The 25,752-nt window shown below is 40.9% G+C and overlaps 1 protein-coding gene across 1 annotated transcript in view; it reads right to left on the reverse strand.

Annotated features, from left to right (window-relative positions):
* The window catches only part of THBS2 (thrombospondin 2), a 32,515-nt gene extending 12,331 nt beyond the window's left edge, over window positions 1-20,184 (reverse strand). Inside the window, exons 1-14 of the mRNA XM_075748611.1 lie at window positions 20,031-20,184; window positions 18,730-18,804; window positions 17,233-17,789; window positions 15,652-15,736; window positions 11,158-11,354; window positions 10,226-10,366; window positions 9,876-9,972; window positions 8,514-8,684; window positions 7,493-7,669; window positions 6,616-6,789; window positions 6,046-6,173; window positions 5,792-5,944; window positions 4,519-4,737; window positions 1,007-1,114 (exon numbers count right to left, since the gene is read on the reverse strand). Of these exons, the coding sequence (XP_075604726.1) occupies window positions 1,007-1,114; window positions 4,519-4,737; window positions 5,792-5,944; window positions 6,046-6,173; window positions 6,616-6,789; window positions 7,493-7,669; window positions 8,514-8,684; window positions 9,876-9,972; window positions 10,226-10,366; window positions 11,158-11,354; window positions 15,652-15,736; window positions 17,233-17,789; window positions 18,730-18,804; window positions 20,031-20,037 (2,289 nt within the window). The 5' untranslated portion in view covers window positions 20,038-20,184. The remainder of the gene's footprint in view (window positions 1-1,006; window positions 1,115-4,518; window positions 4,738-5,791; window positions 5,945-6,045; window positions 6,174-6,615; window positions 6,790-7,492; window positions 7,670-8,513; window positions 8,685-9,875; window positions 9,973-10,225; window positions 10,367-11,157; window positions 11,355-15,651; window positions 15,737-17,232; window positions 17,790-18,729; window positions 18,805-20,030) is intronic.
* Between the last annotated feature and the right edge of the window lie 5,568 nt (window positions 20,185-25,752).

The raw sequence follows: 25,752 nt of genomic DNA on the forward strand, positions 1-25,752 counted from the left end.
AAGCACTGGGAGTGAGGGCTACATCAGCATCATGGAATCTGAAGGAAGGTCATATGGAAAAAAAATCTTTAAACTACTTTTCCTTTGCTAAAGCAAAAGACATTAACTAGGAAATAATGTTTTTAGCACAACATTTTAAATTCCTCAGAAATGCATTTTATATACTCAAGGACAAGATATAGAGGCAAGTCAAAATTTTATACTGCCCATAAAACAACTTCTGGCTAAATTTTTTTCAAATATATGTACTAAATCATATTATTTTATCAAATGATTGAGTTTTGAAATATTCCAAATATAACCACAGTCCTAATCCAGCTTTAACCATCTGAAGCTCTAGAGCATCTAGGCTCCCTCTGAATGGAACAGAGGAACAGTAAATTCCTAAAACCAATTCACTCTTCCCAAACATGTTCAGAAAAGGCAGGGTGAAGCCCACTCTGGAGGTGCCTCTGTCCTTTTGTTGAATGTACATGCAAGAGTTTAGACTAACTGTCTATCTTTTAGGCTCTGCAGGTAAATAAATTTCAGTCTTGTGGGTAGATCTAAAGGAGGAAAGTATGAACCAGGCTAGGTACATTCCTCCCACCATTTCCCCTTGATGCTGGCTGTGTTTATAGTTGTATTATTCATACAGTTACATTATTCATCATACTTCAGGTATAATACTTACCAGCTTTTCAAATACAATTGATCTATCATTCTCCCACTGCAAAATAAAAAATCCAATACCACTTTCTATTAAACTGTTTTCATGCACACAACTGAACCTAGAACTGATAGGGAGAACAGAATTCAGCCCCAGTTTCCCCAGGCTGCTTTGCTCTGCACAGTGTTACTCTCCTTTGACCCAATATAGCTTTACTCTGCACCAGATATCATTCAGGGAAAGCAGTGCTGAACTCAGCTGAAGCTCTGAACAGTAAAGCTCTCATCTGTTGTAATGGTTTTCCTTAAAAACAGATGTTTAGGTCAAATGTACTGAAGACACAGCAATGCATCTTACTTTGTCATCTTCAACACCATCATTGTCATCATCCTCATCACAGGCATCTCCTTTGCCATCTTTATCAAAGTCTTCTTGGCCAGAATTAGGCAGAAGGGGGCAGTTATCCTGGCCAAAAGAAATAATCAATACATTATGTTTACATTATGTCAGAATGACTTGTCTGGGCAGAAGAGTAGATATGGTACACCAGAGGCTATAAAACAAGAACAATCAATCACACATACTTTTTAAAGTGCCTGTTTGTTCGCTGCCAAATATAGTAGTTCATTTGCTGCTTTCATATTATAAAGTAAGTGAAATGCATCTGCAAATCATTCTGTTTCCCAGCTCTCCTTCTGTTAAAGGGATGTTTCCAGTAAATTTTAGATTAAACTATCTAGCAGAGAACATACCACATGCACACACATGCACTCTTACATCAACTTTTTTACAGACAGCTCATGAAGTATATTTGAAAATTACATATAAAATGACCAGGTTTGGTTGCCAGAAAAGCAAAGATACAAGCCAGGAGATGGTCTTCAGAAATAGTTGATCATGTGGAAAGTTACTGGAATGAAGTAGTACACAGCAAAGAAGGGGAACACTAAGAAAGGGGTTTGAGAAACAGTCTTTATACTGTTCTGCAAAACAGTATCTTTGCACTCCCATGGCTTTGAAAATAAAAGGCAAATGTATCTCTTTACTTTGTATAACAGCTTTGTAAAGAATGATTATTTTGAATGAGCAAGTCGTAGGTTACACTGAAAAAATAAGTGAAATAGTTTGCCAAACTTTTAACATGTATTCCTTTTTAAAATACTAAAATCAGCTAAAAATGGGTTGCAGTTCTACCACTGGCTAAGAATAAATACATCTATAAAAACCCACTCTGTTATTCTCACTTTTTCCTCATATTCCGTATCTACCTCAGACCAAAACTGTATCTGCCAATAGAGTGCAAAAATATCTTTTTTGTAACACAAACCCTAAGAAAATGAATATTATGGTAAGATTCCTAGCCCTGTTTTTAATCTCAGTAGTTCTAATGGTAGAGATAATTTAAGAAAAAGAGAACTGGAAAATTTGTGATAAATATCAAAACCCCAATGCAACTCCAAATTTTTTATGGCACTTTTTTACTAAATAACAGCCTTGACTGTTCAACTGAACACTGGTTAGCAGCAATACAAAAAAAATTTTTTTAAACAATCAAAGAAATTAGTCAAAGCCTGCTCAACTACTTTGTATGTTTGTATCTATACATTTTTCTGTCTGTCTGCATCCTCTATAGATTTGAGTCCAGTTTCACACAAATAAATGAGTAAGGTCGAGACCTCATAGGTAGCATGTTACTACAAACTTTGCAAAAAGAGGTAACGGAGTAGAGGAAAGAGATCCTACCAGTGTACTCTAAAAGTTTCTTACTAGATATTAGAAAGAGAACTTATTAGACACCGTAGCTTCAGCCTGGGAACTCAACCTTGAGGCATAACCCACTGGAAGCTAGGCTTCTTTGGTTCACCTACTGACAAAGTTGCGTGTTGGTATGATAATTCTGATGGAAAAAATGCTACTTAATGAATACAATGACCTGAAAATACCTGATATTTTTAAGCGTGTTTTTTTGGGAGGTGGGGGGGTTCCCCTTAAATGAAGTATTTGTGCCTATTATATCAACACATATATCATAGAAACCATGAATCAACCTTCAGAAACAGTTTTTTCTGAATGGGTTCAGCATGTTGGGTCTTTAATGAAAACTTTGTGTTACATCTTGAGTCAACATGTTGCAAATTCTGATGACAGGAACAGAAAAAGAATATATGAACTTCAATTGCTGAATTGGCTGCATCCACAATGAACAGACATCAGCTACAGTGAGGAAGATCAACATCTGAGGCTCAAATTTCCATCAATGTCTGAAACTCTTCTGCTGCTGAGGCCCAGATTCACAACTTCAAGTGGATTACACCTGAGTGACTTCTGATTCTCTCAAACAGCCTGATTTCAAATTTTCCTAGTGTCCTGATCTGTGTTTTTTTACCACTGTAGTGGTCTAGAATTTTTTAATTTTTTTCCTCATTTTTTTAAGCAGAAGTTATTGTGCTAGAACTTCATAAGAGTTTAGAGGTAGATCACTTTATCATGGAGAAGGAGAAACCAAAATGTTTCAGGTCTGGGGGAAAAAAATAATCTAAAAACCTCAGGCAAGAAAGCATTGCCATTGTAGCCATGACGGATTCAGCAAAATACTTGAGCACCTGCCCCAGTGAAAGCATGTAGGTAATCAATCCAGTGTTGTCAGTGGTCCCACGGGTAAGTGTTTAAAACTGAGCACTTGCCTATTCTTTCTGCTCAGATAAAGCTCACTTCATCCCAGTTGCTTAATTTACTGCTGCAAACAGTGTATGCCCCTCTGTACTATGCTTGTCATTCAACCATCAGTGAGGCCACCACTCAGAACTGGGATCCAGGGAATTACCTGTCAGGGAGCTATTTGGGCCATTGTTAAACTGGTGGACCTGGAACAACTTTCAGCCTGGTTTTGCACAGCAGTGTAACTGCATCAGGATGAGACATCCAAGCAGGCTCACCATTTTTGAACAATTTCCACTGGAAGAAACCTCAGACCATGGAGCCGAGGACTTAAGCGCACTTCAGATGAGTACAGAACCAGGTCCCAGGGAACATACCATGGTAGGAACCCACTGCTAAACCTACATACCACCATTTTTAGGGTCCCTGATGTTTATTTTCTCCTTGGTGTAGTAATGTTTCATTTTTCACTACAATGGCACAGTTGTAGCAGCAAGAGAGGAGAACAGTCCCCTGTCAGGTCTAGAGCCAATGGTGGCAGGCAGGTCATTCCTCTCGGGAGGGTGAGAGCTGGAACACCACATCTCTGAAGGGTAAGAGCGGCTGAATTTCCCATCCTCTCCCATCGAGCTTTTACAAAAAGAACTCCTCTGTCTGATTACTTGTATTCATTCCTCTCTTAGGTTCCTATTGCCAAAAATTATCTCAGGCTCTGAATCCAGTTTTCACTGTGTGTGACCTGCTTAACTCTTTAATAGGGAGAGGTAGTTCAAGAAAGGATTTAGAACTGTAGACCTCATGTGGCTGTCTGTCTTGTTACAAGCCTTGCAGGTAGGATTTTATACTCACCTGTGCCCAGAGACTCCTGGTTAGTTCTCACTAGCTGTGTGCTCCACACCCATGCTTTATGCAGCTCCTGCTCAGTGTGCTAACTCTATTCACAAGCATTCCAACCTTCTGTGTAAACTGAGTAGAAAGAAATCCAAAGCAGAAGACTCTCGATTTTATTTTTAGAATCCCTTCTTAGATCAAGTATTAAATGGATACACATTTCACAGCATCTCCTAGAAAATGAGCATGCTCTAACAGTCAAACCTTAAATGAAACCAATCACCAGCTTGATGCTGAAAAGTGTTATTCTCAACTACTTAGGAAAAAAAGAGAGAAAATTTGATTATGATGTGGCGTTTTTATCAACCTTTATTACTTACCTTCACACAATGGTATGTTGCATTAGCAGCACAGACCAAGTTATTATTAGGCCAGCCATCCAAATCCGAATCCTCACCACAGATGCGTCCATCACCAGCGTAACCTGTCCTACATTCACATTTGTACATAGGATCGCTGAAATGGCCCAGATAGATGCACTCTGCAGACTTATGGCAGCTGTGTGTCTTGTCCTTGCATGGATTCTCAGGTTCGCAGACCTGTAACAGATAGAGTGTAGTCACTGAAATCTGGCAATATTCACAGCCAGCTGTGTGTGTCTCAACTTCGCCGAAACCAGGCCAATTATTTAGATGCCTAAAGACAGGAACTTTGTTTTAATTGTGGTTAGTAAGTCATACTGCTCTGTCAGTTCACAACTCCAGACCATGTGTACAATGAAAATAATTAAAACAAAACACAGAAAAAAATTGGACATTATTCAAAAAGCAATTAAAGTGATTAACATTTTCAGAACTCTATCTACTTTCTTCCAGATGTCATTAATTATCAGAAATCAACTGCAACAGAAAATAGACTGTACTCACCCCTTTCCTTTAGTGTTCTGCCTGTCAGTATGGAAGGACTATCTTATTTTCTTAAATCAAAGACACCCTAATGAATTCTCACATTCCCCTCAAGTAAGTTTTTGTTACATCTTTCTTATCACTTCACTTATTTTCATTGATATCTGATAATTTTACACAGATGTTTTACATTTAGACTTCACATGTTGAACTAACCACAGATCTATTCAACGACAACAAAGAGCAGGCATCCCATGACACCTGTTTTAACATTTTTGTCTTGTCTATCAAACCTCAGTTTTCAACATCACTTCCACTTTCTTCTGTCCTTCACCACCACTAGGTGTGGGCCCAATGGAATTTAGGGAGTGAGAACTTCCGACATATGTCTGATGACACCTACATTAACAGCGTTATATTTATGGAGAGAATGATTCTGATTCTTCAGTTTCCAATCCCCAGAGTAGGTTTATACCCCTATGCAAAGCAGGGGAATGCCTGCTCCTGGCATCTTACACTTACTTGGTGCAACTGTGCAGATGCCTAGAGAAAACAAAACCCTTAAAAAACAAACCAACCCCAAATTCAGTATTTTGTCATTCAAACCAAAAATATCCTTGAACAGCAGTTATCTATTTAGCAGTTTATCTTTGTTTGGTACCCAAGTTTATCAGGTGCTTTCATTCACAGATATTTTCAGGTGAGAATTACTCAGTTTCAAAGCCATCAAATTCTCAACATCACCTACTTGCTTCTCTGCCTTGGCAACTTCCAACCCCACACCATAGGGCTGACTTCCTTTATAGCGTGGAGGACAAGGCAAGCAGTGGAAACCCGGATTTGTGTTCACACAGCGATGGACCTGATTCACCTTAAAGCAAACATCTGACACAGCTATACACTGAAGGAAAAGAAAGAAGAAACCAATCAGATGGCCATGTAATTTCCAAATAATGATAATTTCACAGAATTTCCTGATGTTAACAGAAACAAAATCAATACCTCATCGAGATCCTCACAAACAGTACCATTGCCAAGGTAACCTGCTGGGCACGGCCCACATGACCAGGACCCATCAGGGTAACTGTTGCATTCTGCTCCAGGAAAGCAAGGATTTGACAAACACCCATCTGGCAAAGACACATAAAAGTGTAAATTAAGTTAGGAGCATAAAAGGCATGTAACACCTCATTTAATAAACAGGTATTCTCTGCTCATTAGCTTAAATCACATCTGATGCAATAGACTCTTGTAAAAACCCGTAGAATTAGGGTTATTGAATGCATTTAATATACTATTGTTTTAATATGAATATATTACATATTGCTACATCTAATTGACTACTTTACAGCATATTGAGGCCCTGTTTAAGAAACACATCCTTGTTCAGAAGTCAGTATTAAGAATATATAAAAAATCCCACTGATCTAAACAGAACCCAAAAAAGTTAAAAGTGCTTTCCTGAAACGAATGAGTAATTAGTAGATTTCTGTAGCGTCAATTCATAATTATCCATTAAAGAAATAACAGTAATAATTATTCAGACTGAATAATGTATAACTAAATACCAACCAATTGGGCAATCCTTCTTATTGCACATATCATGTTGCTTGGTATCTCCCACACATGGCTTTCCTCCATACTGTGGCTCTGGACTGTTACAGAGACGAGACCTCTCACGAATTCCTCCTCCACAGGTAACCGTGCAGGCAGACCATGGAGACCAAGGACCCCACTGGCCATTCACTAGGGTATGCAGAAGAGAGGAGAAGAGCATCACAGGCAATACACTGGGGACAACGTTTGGTGCCAAGGACAAACAGCCTTTCTTCAGATCCCTGGCTGGAGACAGTTTCTCACTACACACATAGGAAGAAAGATGCTGGCAAAGCATTACACCGAGACAGCAATATTTCAGAAACAAATAAAAAATACCCAACTGCTTTATAGGCATTTTTTGGGTAATAATTCTAAACAATATGCCGTGCCCACTGGCATGGTGTATGTCCACTAAGTTGATCAGAGCAAGTACAGTGCCTTCAAAGCTCCCTACTAAACTTCATCTTGTACAGTACGCAGGGTGTGACCACAGGATACAAACTTCTGCTGAGCCCAACCTGAGCTCTTTGACTTTTTTTATGGCAACAGTATGCTCAATAAGGTTGTAGCTATTATTCTTGTTTGGTATTCCATTCATCAGTGTATCTTCAATAGCATTGCTTGAGTCAGTATAAATAACTTATGTCAATGATTCTTCTGCATATTTTACATTGGTACAACTCTACCGATTCTGTTGTCATCAATTCTGAATCTTCTTCAAATACAAACATCTTTGAACCACAGAAATTCTTTCTGCCATAGAAATTCACTGTAATTTAGACCTGTATGAAGAGAAGAAATTCAGCTGGAATATTATTGCATCACCTTGGATTCAGGACCACAGACATACCTGGGCATGGAACCTTCTCACACTTCTCTGTTTCACGTCCATTTCCCACACAGTTTTTCCCACCCATCTGGGGAATAGGGGAATTGCAGAGGCGGATGCGGGTGATATTTCCTACTCCACAGGTAACTGAACAGGAAGACCAGGGAGACCAGTGACTCCAGCCACCATCTTGACGTACTGCCAGAGAAAAGTGCAAAACTCAAGGAAATAGCCCACCTGAAGCAGTAATACAAACTCACTTGTGAAGTTACTCTTCCACTTAAGCCTCTCACCACATCTGATGAATGTCCCATCTCTTTCCTACCACTGTCGCTTACAAGACCCAGTATGTCAGCTCAGACATTCAAGTACAGCTTGCTTAAGAATCTCAATGACCGACGCAGGACTAACATGGACATTAGAAACTTTACTTAAAAATCAACTTGTTCCAATGGAACAAATACTTGTTTAAAATGCACTTTTGGACATTTAGCAGCATCAGCAATAGCCTTAGGTACTATAGCAGCCTGGATGTAACAGCTACCTGCAACAGAACTACAGTTCTGGGGAGAGCATGATCCTTTTAAGTGCCTTAAATATGAAGGCAGTTTGATATGCTGTGAAAGTCTTCTATGATTACTGTATTCCTAAACACTACTAAGCTAATGGAATGGGCTAATCGTGAATGAATGGTAGATCAAAACACGGCCCCATGTATCATGAACGTGAACTGAGTGTTGTCCCCAAACCGATTTCAAACATAAGACTCCAGTTCATAATATGAAAGATCACCCACTATCTTTTTCTTTAATAGATCTGAGACCAGAGTGCATACACCTATTAAATTGTTGGGAAAAAGAGAAATATTTGAAAGGGGGCAGATGGCAAAGAATCTAATGATAGCTGCTTTAATGATGCATATATGAGTGTTCAAATGCATACTGTTCTGACTAGCCAGTGTTCATAGGAAATCCAGACTAAGCTTGGTTTTGCTTAGAGAAATCCAAAGAAGCTTTAAAAGGGGAGACATTTTATTACTTACTGCGATGGTCGCATTTCTTAAAGCTGCACATCCTTGTCTGGATGTGCGGGCCTGTACAAGCACTCCTGGTGACATCACATGACCTTCCTCGCATCTGAGTCCCAGAGCCACAGGTAACTGAGCACTTTGTCCAGTCTGACCATGGTGACCAGCCTTCCTCACTGTCATCAGCTGCAGAGCAAAAGGTAAGAAAAAGTGCTTAGCATTGAAAGTTGTTCTGTTATCCTATTCAGAAGATTTTTACTTCTCTTTCTCTCTAAACATATGCTTTGACCTGTAGATCTCTCTTTTTCTGATTTTGCTTTCCCAAGCTGCCACTGAAGTTAGGGAATTATGGTTTAATGTAATGAGAGGTTAGCCCAGATAAGAATCCGGGATCATCATGAACTTCCTCACGTGCAGTGTGCTTGCGCAAGGCACAGACCTTTGGAGGAAGATGCACATCTTATCTCTAGAGCGGACTGAGCCAAAAACTCGAGTCCCAACTGCCTTTGACTTCAGAATATAGGTCAGTATGATAAGATGTGGCCTCACCTCTGAACACAACATAACAATGAACATGATCAAGAACACATTGTAAGAACATGCCCTATGCTCTGAATAGGCAAAATACTCTGAGTATATTCCAATGCATTTTTATTTAGAAGATCTAAGTAACCATTTTCTTCCATACAGATCTGTCCAGTACAGAATGAAATGTACCAAACCCACACTGAAGTCACTTCAATAGTGAAATTACTAAAACTATTGTCACTCCAAAGTCTAGTTCACAGCCTGCAATGTTGTCCTAAATGAACCTTGACAATCTGTTCCATGTAAGTAAAGCATTATGCCAAAAGAGGATGTATGACTGAAAAGAAAACAGATGAACAGGATGACAGTATCAGACACCAAAAATAACTTACATTCTTAATAAATATTTCAAACTGCATGAAATTTTTCATCTGGAACTTAAACATTCCCCACAAGGAGACAAGATGACATCCCAGCCTCTGCTAGTCTGTTTTAACCAGGCAGTATGGAAAAGAAATAATAGTGCACAGTGCTATAGCAAACCAACAAAGAATGTCCAGCCTTGGAAAACATGACTGGGTAGGAGTATGCATCTAACCTTTAGTGTCCAACTTGGCCAGGCAAGTTATCAGCTTACTTCTAAGCAACCAGCATAATCATTGAAGAGAGACCAACTCCTCCAGAAGGTAACTTCAAGCAGCCAAGTTACTTCATATGATCCTTGTACACATAGAAGTTTCACATTTGATCTTACCTGCCTTGACCTCTTACTTGTTTTGACCTCTACAGCACAGTAGTAGTTACTTTAATATTGCCAAAGACTATCTTCCTTTTTGGCCGAATACTCACAGTGAGAGCAGACTGGACAGCATTCGCCTTCAACAAAAGATGGATCGGCACAGGAGACTGCTGGGCAGGTGATTTGATGGCACACAATTTTAGAATCCTACAGGCAAAGAAATCAACTTACTGACTTACGCTCACATGCAGAGGCAAATAAAGGTGGGCATCTGGGGAAGTTTCGTGTGTGGAAATTCTTGGATTTGTTCTAACTGTAATGGACATGGGGGCTACTTTATTTATAAATATCAGTAAGTCTAGGCCAAGCTCTGAATAAATGTGACCTAACCTGGAAAGCCGGGCTGGATTAAACCCACTATCCATTTCTGCAGAGGAGAAGAATGTTTCCAAAATCTTACCTGGCAGGTGCACTTGGTGCAGCTATCTACAATCCAGCTTTCATTATCTGCAAAGACACGGCCATCCTGCCAGCAAACTGACTGGTTCTTCAGCGTTTTGTTGGGCCCAATCAATTCCCACATAATTTGGTTCTCTTCAGACTAGAAGATGAAGTAAATGAAAACAAATTGTGTACTTTGTAAGCAAACCATTTTAAATAAGACAAAACTGAGACACTACTGGATTTAATTCTTCCGTTTAATTTTTTTTTCATATTTAAGTACATAAAGAAGATGATCTCAGGTACCACAATACTGCATAGCAATTCTTCAGATAATAGTACAAATACAGTCACACAATACTAAGGGAAATCTGTTCTTAGCGGTTTTGCTTTCCTTTAGTACAGCTCATTTCAGTCCTGAGACAGATGGCATAATAATAAAATTCCTTCAGAAAGAATTAACTGATTCAGAATAGAAAGGGTGGACTTCTAATCAGAAAAACATCACCGTCGTACTTCAACTATGAGAATCCCATACATTTAATCACAGTTTAAGTACCCTGTGTAGCCACTTGCTCATGTATTCATAAATGGTATAAGCATGGTAACAACACTTTAACAGTACGCAGGCAAGTTTGGGTTTGTTAGCTTTCTATTTCCAAATCTGCAGTAACCTTTAAGAGGATTAATTTCCCCTGTGTATGAGTGCATATGTGTGAGCCCTTTTAAACCCAGTCTGTGAAAATCAAGCCTTCAGTAAAGTGTTATACTCAAGAACTACCTAACTAGTCACTTTGAAAATGTAGGTCATCTCTACATTATGTAGATTTATCAACAGGTATACACATGTACATACAGAAATCTCTATTAACTGCCTCTGGTATAAAACAAAGCAAGAAAGAGCACTGCACAGCAGACCTCTTTCGGTTCTTCAAACTTACAGGTACCTACCACTTTTTGGAGGTTATCAGCTAAGTTGTTCACCACGATGCGCAGACCGGTGAGCTCCGTGAACATTGTTCCCAGCTCTTCACAGGAGCGGTCACAGAACTCAGCCTTCTTCTCTGGTTTCTCGCCCACGTACTCGGTTGTGACAGCAGGGCTCAAGTGAAGGATTTCAGTACTCTCGTTGATGGTGTTCACTTCAGCTGGTAGCAAGAGAGGAAAAAAAGAAGAGCTGTATATGCAAAGCTTTTCCACAGATTACAGATTCCTGCTGAAATCACACATTGGCACCCATGGGTAGAGTTTAAACACGTCTCTTTTGGCACAGCTTCACACTAGATTATACACATGAATAAAAGAGAGGGGTTAGATGTCAGCTGGTTCCAATTACAGGCTTTCCCTTTTCAAAATTAAGAGCCAAGCTGTGCCTCACACGGCCCTCACTTTAAAACATTGTTGGCACTGCAACACATTAATTTATGAAGAAGGCATAACAAAAGGACACAGTATCAAAAAAGCAAACCCATTTTATCCACTCAGAGCCATGAAAGGTTTCAGATCTTTTCATGACCTATCACATTTTCTCAGTGCAGAGAAAAAGGCAGGAGACAGAACTTTTCCTTGCAGAAAGTCATTGTCCTTGTTCTGCCCATAAATCCCATGGTTACTTGGATCAAATCTGGACCATTCCGCAGTTTATACCGGACTCTGGGCTGCTCGATTTTGCACTGCCTGGTGTTAAACTCAGAGAAGCTGTTATAATGATAGTTTAATTCTGAAGTGAAATAGAGGTCAAGCTAAGATCAGGCTGAATATTTGATGTGTCACTCCTCCATCAGGCAGATCGTAATTAAAACAGAACTTTGCATGCATTATTCAGGAAGAACTGGACATGTTCTAATATCAGTTTGAAATACATTCCTGTCTATAGCAAATTCTTGAAAAAGAATGTAACAGAAAGCATCAGCAGTAATTAATAAAAAAACCCATAGAAAACTAAATAAAACAGTCTGTGTTCTGTTAAGCATTTAAATCTCCACCAGGTAAACATCTCATGGATTCCATGGAAGCTTTCTCTAAGGACTCCATGGTACACTCTGATTTGGTATCAGCTATACAGAAATCCATACTGCCCTGGCTCTCAATAAAGACATGTTTACCAGACTTAATAATGTTGTAATAACACAAGGTTACCAGACAGAAAGGAGAAACAAAGGATACAGCAATTCAAGAAGAAACCAGCACAGGAATGTGTACTGTAAAACATATGCTTCAAAACACCCCAATACCATTTGGTGCTGACAAGTCACAGAAGGTGGCAACGCTTCAAAAACTTTGCGGGCTTGATTTGATGCTTGCCTATACAATGTAAACTGTTATATTTAAATGTACAAGCAATGAAAATGGGAGCAAAGTATTTTTCATTCATTCAGAAGGCTAAAAATAAAAGAACAAAGAACCAACCCATAAGATGACATTAAATAATTGCTTCTCAACCATACTTAAAATGATTGGCTTGATGTGCTTTTAAATTAGCTATGAAGTATCTGCCACCAGCCAAGGTCTACAAAAAATTGTTCGCAGTATTCCAAAGTTGCAGTAATTGTCCAGCTTCCCTTACAGTATGGGAGAAAACCAATATACCACATAGCAGATCAGAACTCTCTGTGTCATAACTGTTTACTTCAGCTGCTTTTTTGATTCCATGGAAAGAATGCAATTTTCCTACCACATTGAAACACTAGGTTTCTCAGATTCCCCCATAGCACTTCTCAGGACATTAATTTCATACTTTGCAAGCCAACATGGAGTGTGCCTTGACCGGAACATTCTGAGGACATTAATAAAGCTGCAATCTCAGCAGGAAACATAAACCAAAACTATGTTAGAAGAACTAAATCCACACTTCCTACTGGTACTTGGCAGCAACTGAAAGAAGATGCCTGGGGATCACTGGGAAATCAGTTCTCTGCTGCTGGCTTCCTGCTAATTTCCTAAGGATCACATGATTACCTTTAAAATGAGAAATGAGAAGAGCAGAATGTGCATCCTTTCACATATGCAAATGTCATTCTGTTGATCTAGCTGAAGAAGGGACTTTACTGATGTGTCTATTTAGGCATGTTTTTATCATCTCTCCTACTCAGCATGGTGTGTAAGTCCTGCTTAAAGTATTTGCAACCACCACACTACAGACATACTTTCTTACCCTCAATCCAACAGCAACCCCAAGCTACCATTTCACCATACTTCATACTAGAATTAAAGATACAGTAGGAAAACATTGCCCTGTCTCTGAAAAAGTGGCAGGCTTTTTGTGTTCTCAGAGTTGAAGACACTCCATTGGTAACATCTGCCATATGGGAAACTCACACATAAATTTGGCATCTTAGTGCCTGTATGTCAGCTCAAAGGGTTGGCCATCAAAATGGGAAAATACTTATGTACTTTGTGGTCAGTAACATATCACCCATTGCTTTTCAACTGTGGTAATTAGGCTGGACAGGCAATGCCAGAAACTCAGTCATGCATGTAACAAGTCTCTCAAGTAATTTTGATGGCCTCAAGCCACAGTGTGCCATTAGCCCTCTTCTGCTGTTGCACAAGTAATTTCCATTTTGTAATGTTCTCTTGGTGTTGCAAAGTAAAACAAAAAATATTGTGAATTGATCTATTTACTAATACTTCCCAAGAAGGGAACAAAAAATCCACGAATCTGTATAATTTATCAGACCTGAAAATTTGGTAGTTGACAGATGTGATAAAAAAATACATTAAGAAAATATCATCTGTTGGCTATTAGCTGCAACAGCTGAAGGGTACAGAAATTCTTCCTAAGGTACGTATCAGCATGCAGAACCCAATTATACCTTTAGGCTCCCACTGGCTTCCCCTTTAGAGTTGAAGTACAGTAACCTACCATTTCTACTTGGCGATATTTCAAAACATTTAGCTAAACTATTTCCCTTTGCGGTGATCAACCAATAATAATATAAAAGATTTGAAGACGCCCTCTTTCGTTGGTTTTGCTGGTTCAATCTGTCTACACCTAGGGACCCCGGCCTCTTTACTGAGACTGTTCTGCCTCTGACCACTGAATGTGCCCTCAAGGCTCTACCTCAACTTCTGGGAATTTTGTTTCCACTGGTAAATGAAACAGGATAGCTGAACTGCATCCTTCCTGAAACCATTCTTCTCTTTTGTTCAGATTACAATTAGACCTAAATACATGTTCTATTTTCCCACAGCAGTTCTGCTCCTCAAGCATTGTCCTCCACTAACAAAGCTGAAAATCAGTAATAAGTAGTCCTGAGTAGTTTCTTAGTAGTTTGAGTACAGAAAACAGCTTGGCTGGGGTAGATGACAACCAACAAACGAGGGCACGTCTGCTTGCCTGTGCCATCTAAGGCCACTTCCACTCCAGGACACGTGACTCATTTTTCAACACATCGTCACACTTGTACCTGAGGTCCTGCAGCAAGGCACACCTCTGAAACATGTGAAATAACCAAACAATATCCTTTATCAAGATTTAAAAACAGACTAGCGACCTTAATTAATTTTTTGTGCATATACATATACACACTCCCATATAGATATATCCATACATATATATATCTTATAGAGACTTTTCATTACAAAATCTCAATACTCTGGCCCCCTGGTCAACACCTGCTACTGCTTAATTTCTGGGTTTTGCAGAAACGAGGAAAAAAACTTGAGCGTAGTCTGCTTAACTGATTTGCTATGTCATATGTTTTAGCTAAGTGACAGAATAATGGCATTTCAGATGGCAGGAGTTTCAAATAAAACCCTGAAGTCCTGGCTGCCTTGTGCACCCACCACATTCCTCTGATGGACTCAGTTGTCCCTGATTCTTGACTGAGATCCTGCCAGTTACAAACACTGGAAAGTAAAATAGTCAGCACCTCCCATGAGCTCAAGTATAAAACCTTAGCGCGTACTTGACAAATTTTCGTAACTGTCATGATGAATCCAATATACTCCCACACACAGAGGGCTCCCCTCCTGGTGAGGTCAGCATGAACACGTCAGCTTGTCACATACATGCCTTCCATATCTCTTCTTTTTTTTTTTTTTTTTTCTTTTTTTTTCTTATTTTCCTTAGGTGGTTTTCATTAACAATGCATTGGGATTCAAACCCAAAGCCTCTTTCAGTCAACAAACTTATTGCTGAGGAATTCAGTGTCTTTAAGACTTGCAGACTTGATCATGGGCCCACTGAGAGTCAGTAGCAGAATTCAGAAGCAACATTCCCAGTCTTGTGCTCAAAGAATCACAGCTAAAATAGTAGGCTAAAGAGTAGAAATGGTATCTCAAGATGGTTAAAATATATGTTCCTATTACCACCAAAAAGGAACTAATTTTCTTTTTCATTTCAAAGGGATCTGTTACATGGTTTTAGGATCATATGTCATCATTGACATACTCATTTTCAGAGTCAACTGAATGATATTAATGAGGTAAAAAAAGCCTTACTTGACTGGCTTCTCTGGCATCCTTTTTTACGCAGAACATCCTCTATTGAAGTATCAAAGATTAACTGAATATTTTGCAAAAGACCCTGTAATAATAATAATAATAAAAAATAATTAAAAAACAGTTAGATCAATTTGAGAGTAACTAATAACTGATCTGCTTCAATCCCATGCTACTGACTGGATTCAGCCATAAGTAAATATGTGGAAAACAATCTACAAGGCATTAAACCTGACAGATACTGAAAAAAAAGTGTTTCTAATTTTGTTATATACTATTTCAATACTATAAGCAACAAAATCAGGTATGTTCTGAAATAAGTCATAATAAAAGTTATTAATCAGCTACGAGCTCAAATCTCCATTTTCATACCGTGAATTTCAGATTGTAGTTCTACAAGACATTCGCCACGAGGTCAAAGCCAACTTTTGAAGTTCCTGCCCCATCACACTTCCATCCTTAGCCAGTCATTCCTATGCACCGTATTTTGCTGTCTCCTCAATTGTGCTGACACTACCCTGAGACAACACTATAAAACCAGACTGGTATCTGTTTCACTTTGAAAAAAAAACAAAACTCGAAGAAAAAAATTACTTTAAAAATAGATTATTTCAGTGACCCACTTAACAATACAGCTCCAGAACCAGTTCTATGAGCACAACTGATGGAGAAACAGTCATGCAGGCAGGAATGGAGAGGCTGTGGGCAAGAACTTCTAGCTTCCCTGCCAAATCTGGTCATCCCATGGAACCACACTCCAGCATGTCACACTCTGGCTGACAACTAGATGGCACAACAGGATGAGAAAGAAAGGGCTCTTCAAATTTTTGAAGCCATGAGTTCAAGTTTGATTTCAGCTGTGAGCGAAAAGAAGCCATCCTTAAAGCATATCGCTATATGAGGCATTTTATAGGAAAACCAGAAAGTTTGTAATTGCTTCATTTTAAAACAAGAAAGAAACAATAAATTTTTTTCCACCAAAAAAAAATATCTCATTTACAGGACTGACAAAAACATTTTGCTCTATTTTTTTTTTCTTTTTTATTTTTAAATTGAAACAAAAGGTTATTCAGAATGGTAAACCAAGATGTTCTGTTAGGGGATGGTCCAACACCACATGCTTCATCTCCATTAAAAATTCTTTTTTTTCCTTCCTCTTTCAAATAAAATTTTAAAATATTGACAGTCTTTTATGACTTTAATAGATATATTTCAATGGAAAAATAGTTCTTCAAGAAATTTCTAAAGAACTCTACAAATCACCACAAAAATGCAACATGTTTAGAATTCTTACATCTGGAAAAGAAAGTGGATGGTTGCATAGGAAAGCCCATAAATTGGTTTTGAGCACTCTTCCTGGACGTAGACTTTGCTTTACCATCCCTTTGCTTCCAGGAACTCCAAACTCACACAACACAAATCCAGCAATGCATAAAAACACACTCTGGAGAAATTCTGCTTGGGAACACCTGTGACATCATCAAATCCAAGAGAACAAAACTGCACCTATTGTATCTTCTCAAACTACTTGCAGTTACTTTCTTACCTCACCAGAGACCCGAGCTTCTCCAGGTTACCTACCCTGAAATGATTCTCCCGAATGGACCCTTTCGCCACATACATTCTGCTGTTCTCTGCTTTCAGCTGCTCATAGAAAGGCTCCTCCAGGATGAAGCTGTCAATAAGGTCACAGCCAACATAAAGGTTGTAGTTCTCCCCTGTTATTTGCACAGTGATGTTCTTCCACTGCGAGTCGGCGAGGTCCACGTCTTCTAGGGAAATCACGTTCTGGAAGCCATCCACCCAATAGATAAGGTCCAGGGTGTTGGCCCGGCCATTGGAAATGATCTCAAACTGCCTCTCACTGATGCCAGGACCCTCTAAAGCAAGGATAGTGCCTCTGGATTGCCTGTCCTGTCTCAGGGTGGCTGAAAGGATAAAGCCCTCATTTTGCCGTATGAGTTTGACAATCTTTTTTAATTTCTCTGGTTTACATGGAGGTATATGGTCAAACCGAATGAAACGATACGCTGGGATAGCGGGGTCTGGACCTCGAAACAGTTTTGCTCCGACTGTCTTTCGGTTTATGTTACTGATTTGAAGTAAATCAAAGGCAGTCTCCTCTTCCTTGTCACCATCTGAAAAAGTTAACAGTGTGTGACAATGTGTCTACAAAAAGTCTTACAAGAAATAACTCTGCACGCTATACTTAGTAACTGCAGTTACATGACAGATGTGAAGATCAGCAGAGTAAACACAGTACTTTCCTACTTCCACAAGCAGAACTGTTCTTACTAGCATGTAAGTGAATCGTATTTTCCACCTGTCATTTCAATTTACATGATGACTCTCTCCTATGTGTGTAGTTATAAGCAAGTTTGATTGTATAACTGAACACAGGGCTATGTATTTTATAGCACTGTATATACACTTGCATACAAATACACATGCCATGTCATGTATATGCCTATGCATAGATGCATGTAACAATGTATTCATTAAATATTTTAAATATATATATGAATGAATAAGAAAGTTGAGCCAATTTCTATATTTTGACTATCTGCTAACAAAAACCAAATTATGAGAAGCCATGTGGCCACATGACAACAGGAAGAAAGAGATTTGCTTTCTAAAGATTCAGGCCATTAAGTCAGATGTAAATGAGCACCTGGCACTGTGCCAATTTACATTCTACTTATACTTGGTCTGTAGAGGTCTATTTCTCTATCTTGTTAGAAGTGTTCGCCCCAGTCAGTGATTCTGCTTATGTTACTTTCATCATACATTTCCACTGCAGAGGAAAGTATAATAGCAATTATTTCTGATATTGCATACATTTTGATCAACAATTTCTAAAGAAAACAATTTTTCAATATTTATTGGGGAATCTTGATTTAACTGCAGTAAGATGTATCTACCAAAAAAAAAAAAACCCCAGCAACTACTATTTCAGGCACTTCTAAAAAAATCATGTATGATTACTTTGCCCACTGTAGCTCAGGTAAACCAATGCTTTACACCAACTTTTAGCTTTGGGAGTAAAACTGTATCTAGTTAAGAAGTGTCAGAACTTACCCTGAGCATTTGAGGAAACCCATAGGGTTACCAACACAGCAAGCCACAACAGCCCACTCCTCTGCAGCATAACTCCTATGAATAAACCAAAAAGTAGTAAGTACTACGGAAATAATATTTATCAACTACAAATATTTTAATTTACCTTATGAAATGCCATAAATGGAACTCTCATTATAAGCAACTATACATATAAAACTAGAATTTCTATCTTTACTGATTCTTGTAACACCTATTCTGGGGTTACGCTTGATGTCAGAAGTAAAACATGACATCAAGTGAAGGGAAGAGGAACTCTTGACATCAGTAAAGCTGCTTTTTATGCAAATATCCCTAATAACAAAAAGGAAAGACATACAGAAAATACATGCTACTATTTTCTCCGTGATTTTTCAGCAGTTGGCATAAGGACCACAATACACTACATGAGATACAGCATCTCTGTAGTTGCATCTTTACTCTGGAGCACAACGTTCACCTGAAATTCCTTGCAGGATAATGCGATCTCAGTACGAGGGATACTTTTTAGTACCTTTTTCAGTGTCATCACACAAACTACTCTCTCTTTCTCATATGTATAGAATTTACCCAGTCTTACAATCCTCTGTACCCAATCATAGCTGGACAAAGTGACTTTTAACATGATGCTATTTTCGCCCTGCAGCACTATACAGCTATAAGCCACATAATTGCATTTCCATATGCGCGTGCACTCGCAATGAATGGAGCAGACGGCGTTCACTGGAACGTGTAGGCATTCATTTCTCAGGATACAGCCACATCACTTCAACACTGTGCTAACTCCACACGGTTTTGTATGGCATCGGGGATGCTACCTTTTACTGTCTATATTTCCTTTTTCCGTCAGAGAACTCTTATTATCTGTCACGCCGAGGTATCACCTCTAACACCGATTACCGGCAAACGCCAGGAAGCCTCTTTCACCTCAAATCCAGGGCCTCCCCCGTGGGACCCTGCCCGCACGGCTCCGGCACAGCCCCCGCCGGCGCGGCACGCAGGGCTGCGGGCAGGGCCGCTGGCAGCGCCCGGCACAGCGGGCAGGTACCGCACGCCGCCTCCGGCAAGCATTCCCCGGGGCAGGTCCCTTCATCTTTCACCCCGAGTACCCGCGGGGGACGGCGGCGCGGGGTGACCACCCGGCTGCCCACGGCGAACTCCGGCCGGGCGGCGGAGCAGCCGGAGCGGCCCCCGACGCTTCCCCCGACGCTGCCGGACGGCAGCAGCTCCCCACGGCGGGGGCTTCACGGCGGGGCACGGCGACTTCACGCCTTGCGCCTCACCTGGCATGGGGGGAGCCGACGGCGCGGTGAGGCTCTGCCGGGGCGATGCCGGTGGGGAGTGGAGCGCGGTGCCCTGCCGCCGTCGCAAGTCCCTCCGCGGCCCCGCGCCCCGCGCCGCCGCCTTTATGGGCTGCGGGCCGGGCCCCGCTGTCAATCAGCGGTGCGGGGGCGCGCCCCCGGCTCGCCCCTCCGCGGCGGTGACATAACCCCCCCGCCGCCCCCTCCCCACCGGGCGGCCCGCGCTCGACTACCTGCGAGGCCATACCGAGCCCGGGCCCTCCCCTGCACCGCCCCGCGACCGCCCGACCGCCCTCCGCCGGCCGTGTAGGGGCGGTGCGGGAGGCGGGCCGGCCGGCGGGGGCCTCCCCCCTGGGGAGCCGGGTGGCGCGGAGGGGCGGGGAGAGGCGGCCGAGAGCGGCCGTCGTGCCCTTGACTTGTGTGCGCTTTCGCGGGGGGACGAGCGCGGCCGCCCCGGCACGGCAGAGCCCCCGGGAGGCGGCGCCAGGCCCCGGCCGCGGAGCTCCACGCGCGGCCGGGACCAGCCGCCGGGGCCTCCCCAGCCCAGTCCCCGCGGGCCGGGAGCGCGGCACCGGCCCCTCCGGCCCGGCCCGGTCCGGCCGGGGGCTTCGCGAAACCTCGCCGGCTGGAAGCTCGGTGTTCCTACTGCCACTGCGGCGAAATTCGGCTTTCCTGAGGACCGAATCCTCTCATTTTTATGCTTTTTTATTTTTAAGCGATGTATGCCCCAGTCAGTAACCACCACCCCCCCACACCCCCCCGCACCCGGATGTAAAGTGCTTATCAGAGCAGCTCCTCAAGTGAGCCCCAGCACCCTGGCCCCTCTTTCATCCATGGGATGCAGCTCCATCCCCTTTTGATTCAATGAAGGCGCAGTGGGCTTGCTTAGGCATGCTCCTGGTGGAGGGACCCTTGCCTTGGGCTAATGAAAGCAGCACACAAGAAACCTCACTCTTCTGCTGCCAGTCTCGTTGGGAGCACTGGAAAGCATCTCCACAAGCAAGGGCTCCAGTCCCAGCACTTGGGCTAGTGCGTCGCCCTGCTGAGGAGCAGGGCTGGAGGCACCATGCTCCGTATGGAGCAGGAGAACGGAACCCTGTGGCGGGTCCACAGAACCTGCCCTGACATGCAGAAACGTTTCAGAAATCAAACGGGAAGACCAGGATCCCTGCTGCTGAGGCCCAAACCAGGGTTGCAGAATATCTGTGGAAAGATCCTGCCGCTGATGCAAAGAGGCATGGATTTGGCTGAGTTGTCTGCAAAATCCAAGAAATGGAGCCCTGTCAAATGTATAGGTGGATAAACACCACAAATGTTTAAAAAAAAAAAAAAAGGTAAAGAAAAAACAGCATAGGAAGTCATCAACTTTGCTCATCACAATTCGAAATTCCAGTAGAAAAAGGTGTTGATGTTTCAGAACTCAGAAGACTTCGAAAAGCTCAATCTGTCACTAGAGCAGAAAACGCCAACGCAAGCATCGCTGCCTTTCCTGTTGCCATGGAAGCTCCTTCCAACTTGGCTGGCCTTGGCCTTGTAGGGTAGCAGGAGCCAAGGAGCCTTCCCCTTTCTCACAGGGTCCAGGGGACTGAGCCAAGCTAGGAGGGAGAGGGTTTTTTGTCTTCCTAAGACATTTGGTTTTCAGTTTTGCGAAACCTCAAGAATTTTAAAAAATAGCTAATGAAGTTCACAAAACCTCAAATTCTACTGAGTTTACTCATTCCCCTCGCTATATTAAGACTTAGGCTTTATATCTATATATGTAGCTGTATGGTGTGTTTTTCACAAGACTTTGAACAGCAGTGGCATAACTCTCGTCAGGAAGCTGTTCTGGGTTTACAGATGGAGAAGAGAGGGGAGCAAAGTGTTCAGAAGACCTAGAAGGTATCTTTGAGATAGGGCAGTTTACTACTGGTACATTCATATACGAACACTTTTTACAGTGGAAATTTTTAAGTCAGTAAAAGTAAAAAGACAGATTTTATTGTGATTACTTTTAACCAGCTACCTCATAACAAAACTCTTCTTTCCATCTCTGTGGGCGTTGCAGGAATGAAGGATTGATAGCATATTGTTTCAAGCTGAGTGATTTATATATAGGATGATGATCTCTGAGAAGACAGATTTGGTTCTGTTCTTTCCACAACTGTGAAAAAGCTCACTGCTCACTTTCCCTGGGCCACCTTGGAAGAGGTAAACATCCTCTTCTTTCCAAGCTTCCTGACAGAAAGGCTCACAGGAACGAATGCGGCACTCTGCTTTCCCCAGCTGGCCAATGTACACATGCAAACATTGGAATTATGCTCACGTTTCTCAAGCTACCTGCTTTTTTAGTACGAGGTGAAAGTGAGCAATGGTACTTAGATAATAAAGTCAGATTTACTAACATTTAGGAACACTAGTGAGGCAATAGTTCTCATACTAATAGGTAGTGTTTTACCTTTCATTGCATTTTGCTTCAGACTGGCATATCAGACATGAGCACAGGTCCTTAACTTCTCATTTCTTTATGCACCTCCCTTTGCCTTTTTCAGCCTACTGTTTGGGGTTTTGCTTTTTTTCCCAGGGCACCAGCCCTAGGGGACTTCCACTTTGGATCATGTGAGCATCATGCAAGGTAACATGTATTACTGAAAATCAATGTGGAATGGCAGGATTCTGGTCCTGCACCATCTCAGAAAGAACTGTGATTTGATGGATCTCCACCAAATAATCCTTGGTTTTGCCTAGGAGTTTATCACTCACATTCTGACTTGGCTTAGGTTGGGGCAAGACTTGAACTCTCCTACATTAGAAGAAATCCCACTAAAGAAGTGGAATATGCTATACATACTAGAATGTTTTTTCTGGTTTTGACTGCTTTTCTGACAAAATTGAAGCTATTGTGGCATGATGCCAGAAAACAAATTCCATGAGTTTTGCTGGGTGAAATCCTGATTCACTTTTATTTTCTTTTTACACAAAAGCATCCCCACTAATTGAAATGGATCTAACTGCACAAATATGATGAGGAGTCTTTCAGGTCTTATCTTGGATGCTCACCTGATGCTGATAAACATTCTTTCTGAAATGTTGTCCCAGAGCCATGAAGAATTTTTCATTTTTTTCTTCCTGTGGGGAAGTTTGATTTTCATAATTCACTATATCTGCGTTCCAAAACTGAAACAGATTTCTTCAGATTAGCATGTGACTCAGCCATTCAGTTTTTTGAATGAGCTTGTAGTGATAGGGAGAGAGACCTGGGTGGTTCCTCAGACAACATGCCATAAGTACGCCAGCTAAATGCGGATTTTGAATACTGGAATAGATTACACAGGGGACAGAGAATTCATCTATAATGAAGGAGAAACTTATTCTTGACGAAGTTTTATGTATGCTTTACTTTAAGTTCTGGTGCATAAACAGTCAGAAAAAATGGGCAACATAGTCAGCTATTTAGTTTTCTATTCTTTGGTTCAGAGGGAGAAGTGTTTTATTTCCAACCTTCCTTAAGTAATTTCCAGATATAAAATGTATCCAGATACAAACCCTAACACATTTTGTCAGAACAAGGGGCCATGGGCTGTACAAGTACCAGCTGATATACTTTTACAATAATCTTGTCAAAGAGAGAAAGCTTGCTACCACCCATTTACAAACCTTGCCTTTACTCAGCAAAGGGCTTATACATAAAGGCTTGCTCAGTGGTGTCGGCAGGAGAACTTTGAGTTTAAAACTGAGCACATGTTTAAGCGTTTTGCTAAATTGGTTCCTACATGATTTAATGGGTTTCACACAATAATTTCATAAAGAGCTGTAAGTGGAGCTCTAGACTTCTAACTTATGGTCAGAAACTTTAATCTGGAAACTGTTTTTTTCCCCTGTCCTTATAGTACATATGACAAAACAAATATCCATCTACAGTTAAATGGTTTTTTTTTTACATTTTACAGAATGTTTGTATTCTTTCCCCACATGTAAGCTGCTGAACATGTTAGAACTGCCAAATATTTTCAATGTCCAGAAAGGAACATTCCCCTACCAAGTGCAATTCAAATGAGCACTGAAAATGTTCAGTAAATCCCACGTTGTTTCTCTGTGTTCCAAAAAAATCCTTTTACTAGATTCAGAACAGATTTCCTACCCAAAGACCTGCTTTTGTTACAACTTTGTTACATAGTTTCGCATTCTATCACAAAGGCATTGATATTTTCACTTAAAACAGGAAAAGAATGCATCACTGCAGCACTGACTTTTAAACAGCTAAGACTATCCTTATTATCCAGGCTGTAATATTATCATTTTTATTTTATTTGCAGTACTGTACTGTCTGTAGGTCAAACGGAATTTGGTCTGCTGTATTTACATATGTTCAAAGACAGCCCGAATCTCAAAGCTTTTAAACAGTTTGGATTCAATCCTTATTTAGAAATAAAACATACTGAAGTTGATAGTTTTAGCTAAGCAGCAAGTGAATACAACTAAAATGATAACTTCAGCCAGATCATAGAAGTTGTTCAGGGGACCAGATGCCATTCATTTCAGTAGGAGGTAAGACATTTTTCTACAGGTACAGCAGGGTGGCTGGCCAACAGCAAAGCATGGTCTCACCAGGTACTGCGTGTCCCTGAAACATGGGATTCATGGAGTCTGAAGAGATCAAGAGGCACAACTGGCATGAGAAACCAAATGGATGAAAGCCCCAACAGGGTGAGAAAAAAAACATACTCCAAAGAATTAAATTGATTGCAAAAAATTTGAAAGGCCACAGAGAACAGTCTGGGGGTTTGATATCTCTCCATATGTTCCAGACTCCCACAGATGGAGTTGTGGGTCCCACAGGATGAAGTGAAAAGATGAAAGCAAGCAATTCATGAAACTACTACAGCTGGCTATGGATCTCTAACTGGGAGAAAGAGCGTCATTCAACTGTGGCCTGATAATGATTATGATGATTAAAGCTGAACAAATAATTCTTTCTTTTTTTTTTTTTTTTAAACTCTTATATGTGTTTTGCCTCTTCTTCTTTTCATAAGAACATCCATACACAGAGTACAGCTTCCCTTAGCACATTAATTACTTGGGTGTGCTCATATAGCCATTACCTGCATTGTTGATGAATACTTAAAATCCAGATCATCTTGCTTAGCTGTGAATGGTCAGAGGAGTCAGATGGCAGCATTTCAGCTCCCCGGTTAGCACACCACCACTTCCCCAATAAAGTCTTGGGCATACATATTAAAAGTGGGGCATCTTATACTACTCATGCTTATAAGTATCCATTTTGCTCTGAAATGTCTCTGAAAGCCATCATCCACATCATAGAATTAAATAATTTCAAAAAACCCTCTGAAATAGTCCAAAGGCGAAGAAAATCACTTTTGCTGTTATGTTGCTAGTTCCACTGTGGCTGTCTCTGGTGCTCTTGAAAAGTGAACAGGGAGAAATTTACTCTGATGATAACCAAGGACTACTCAATTCGATACAGTCATATAATGAAATGCTGGGGAAACTAGAGCAATGGAGAAAATATCTATTACAGCATACACCAGAAATGAAACAATGTAGCTCCACACGCATTTGTTGCAGACTTGCCAGTTCTTGCAAGTTGTTAGCTATTTATTTATTTATTTATTTATTTGTAATTAGTTCTATGTTTCACTCTATTCAAAGAACCAATTGGCTTCACATCAGTCAAAAGACTACAAGGAAACTGAAATTTGTTCCC

This window comes from Balearica regulorum, chromosome 3, assembly GCF_011004875.1.
Source record: "Balearica regulorum gibbericeps isolate bBalReg1 chromosome 3, bBalReg1.pri, whole genome shotgun sequence".
NCBI lineage: Eukaryota > Metazoa > Chordata > Aves > Gruiformes > Gruidae > Balearica > Balearica regulorum.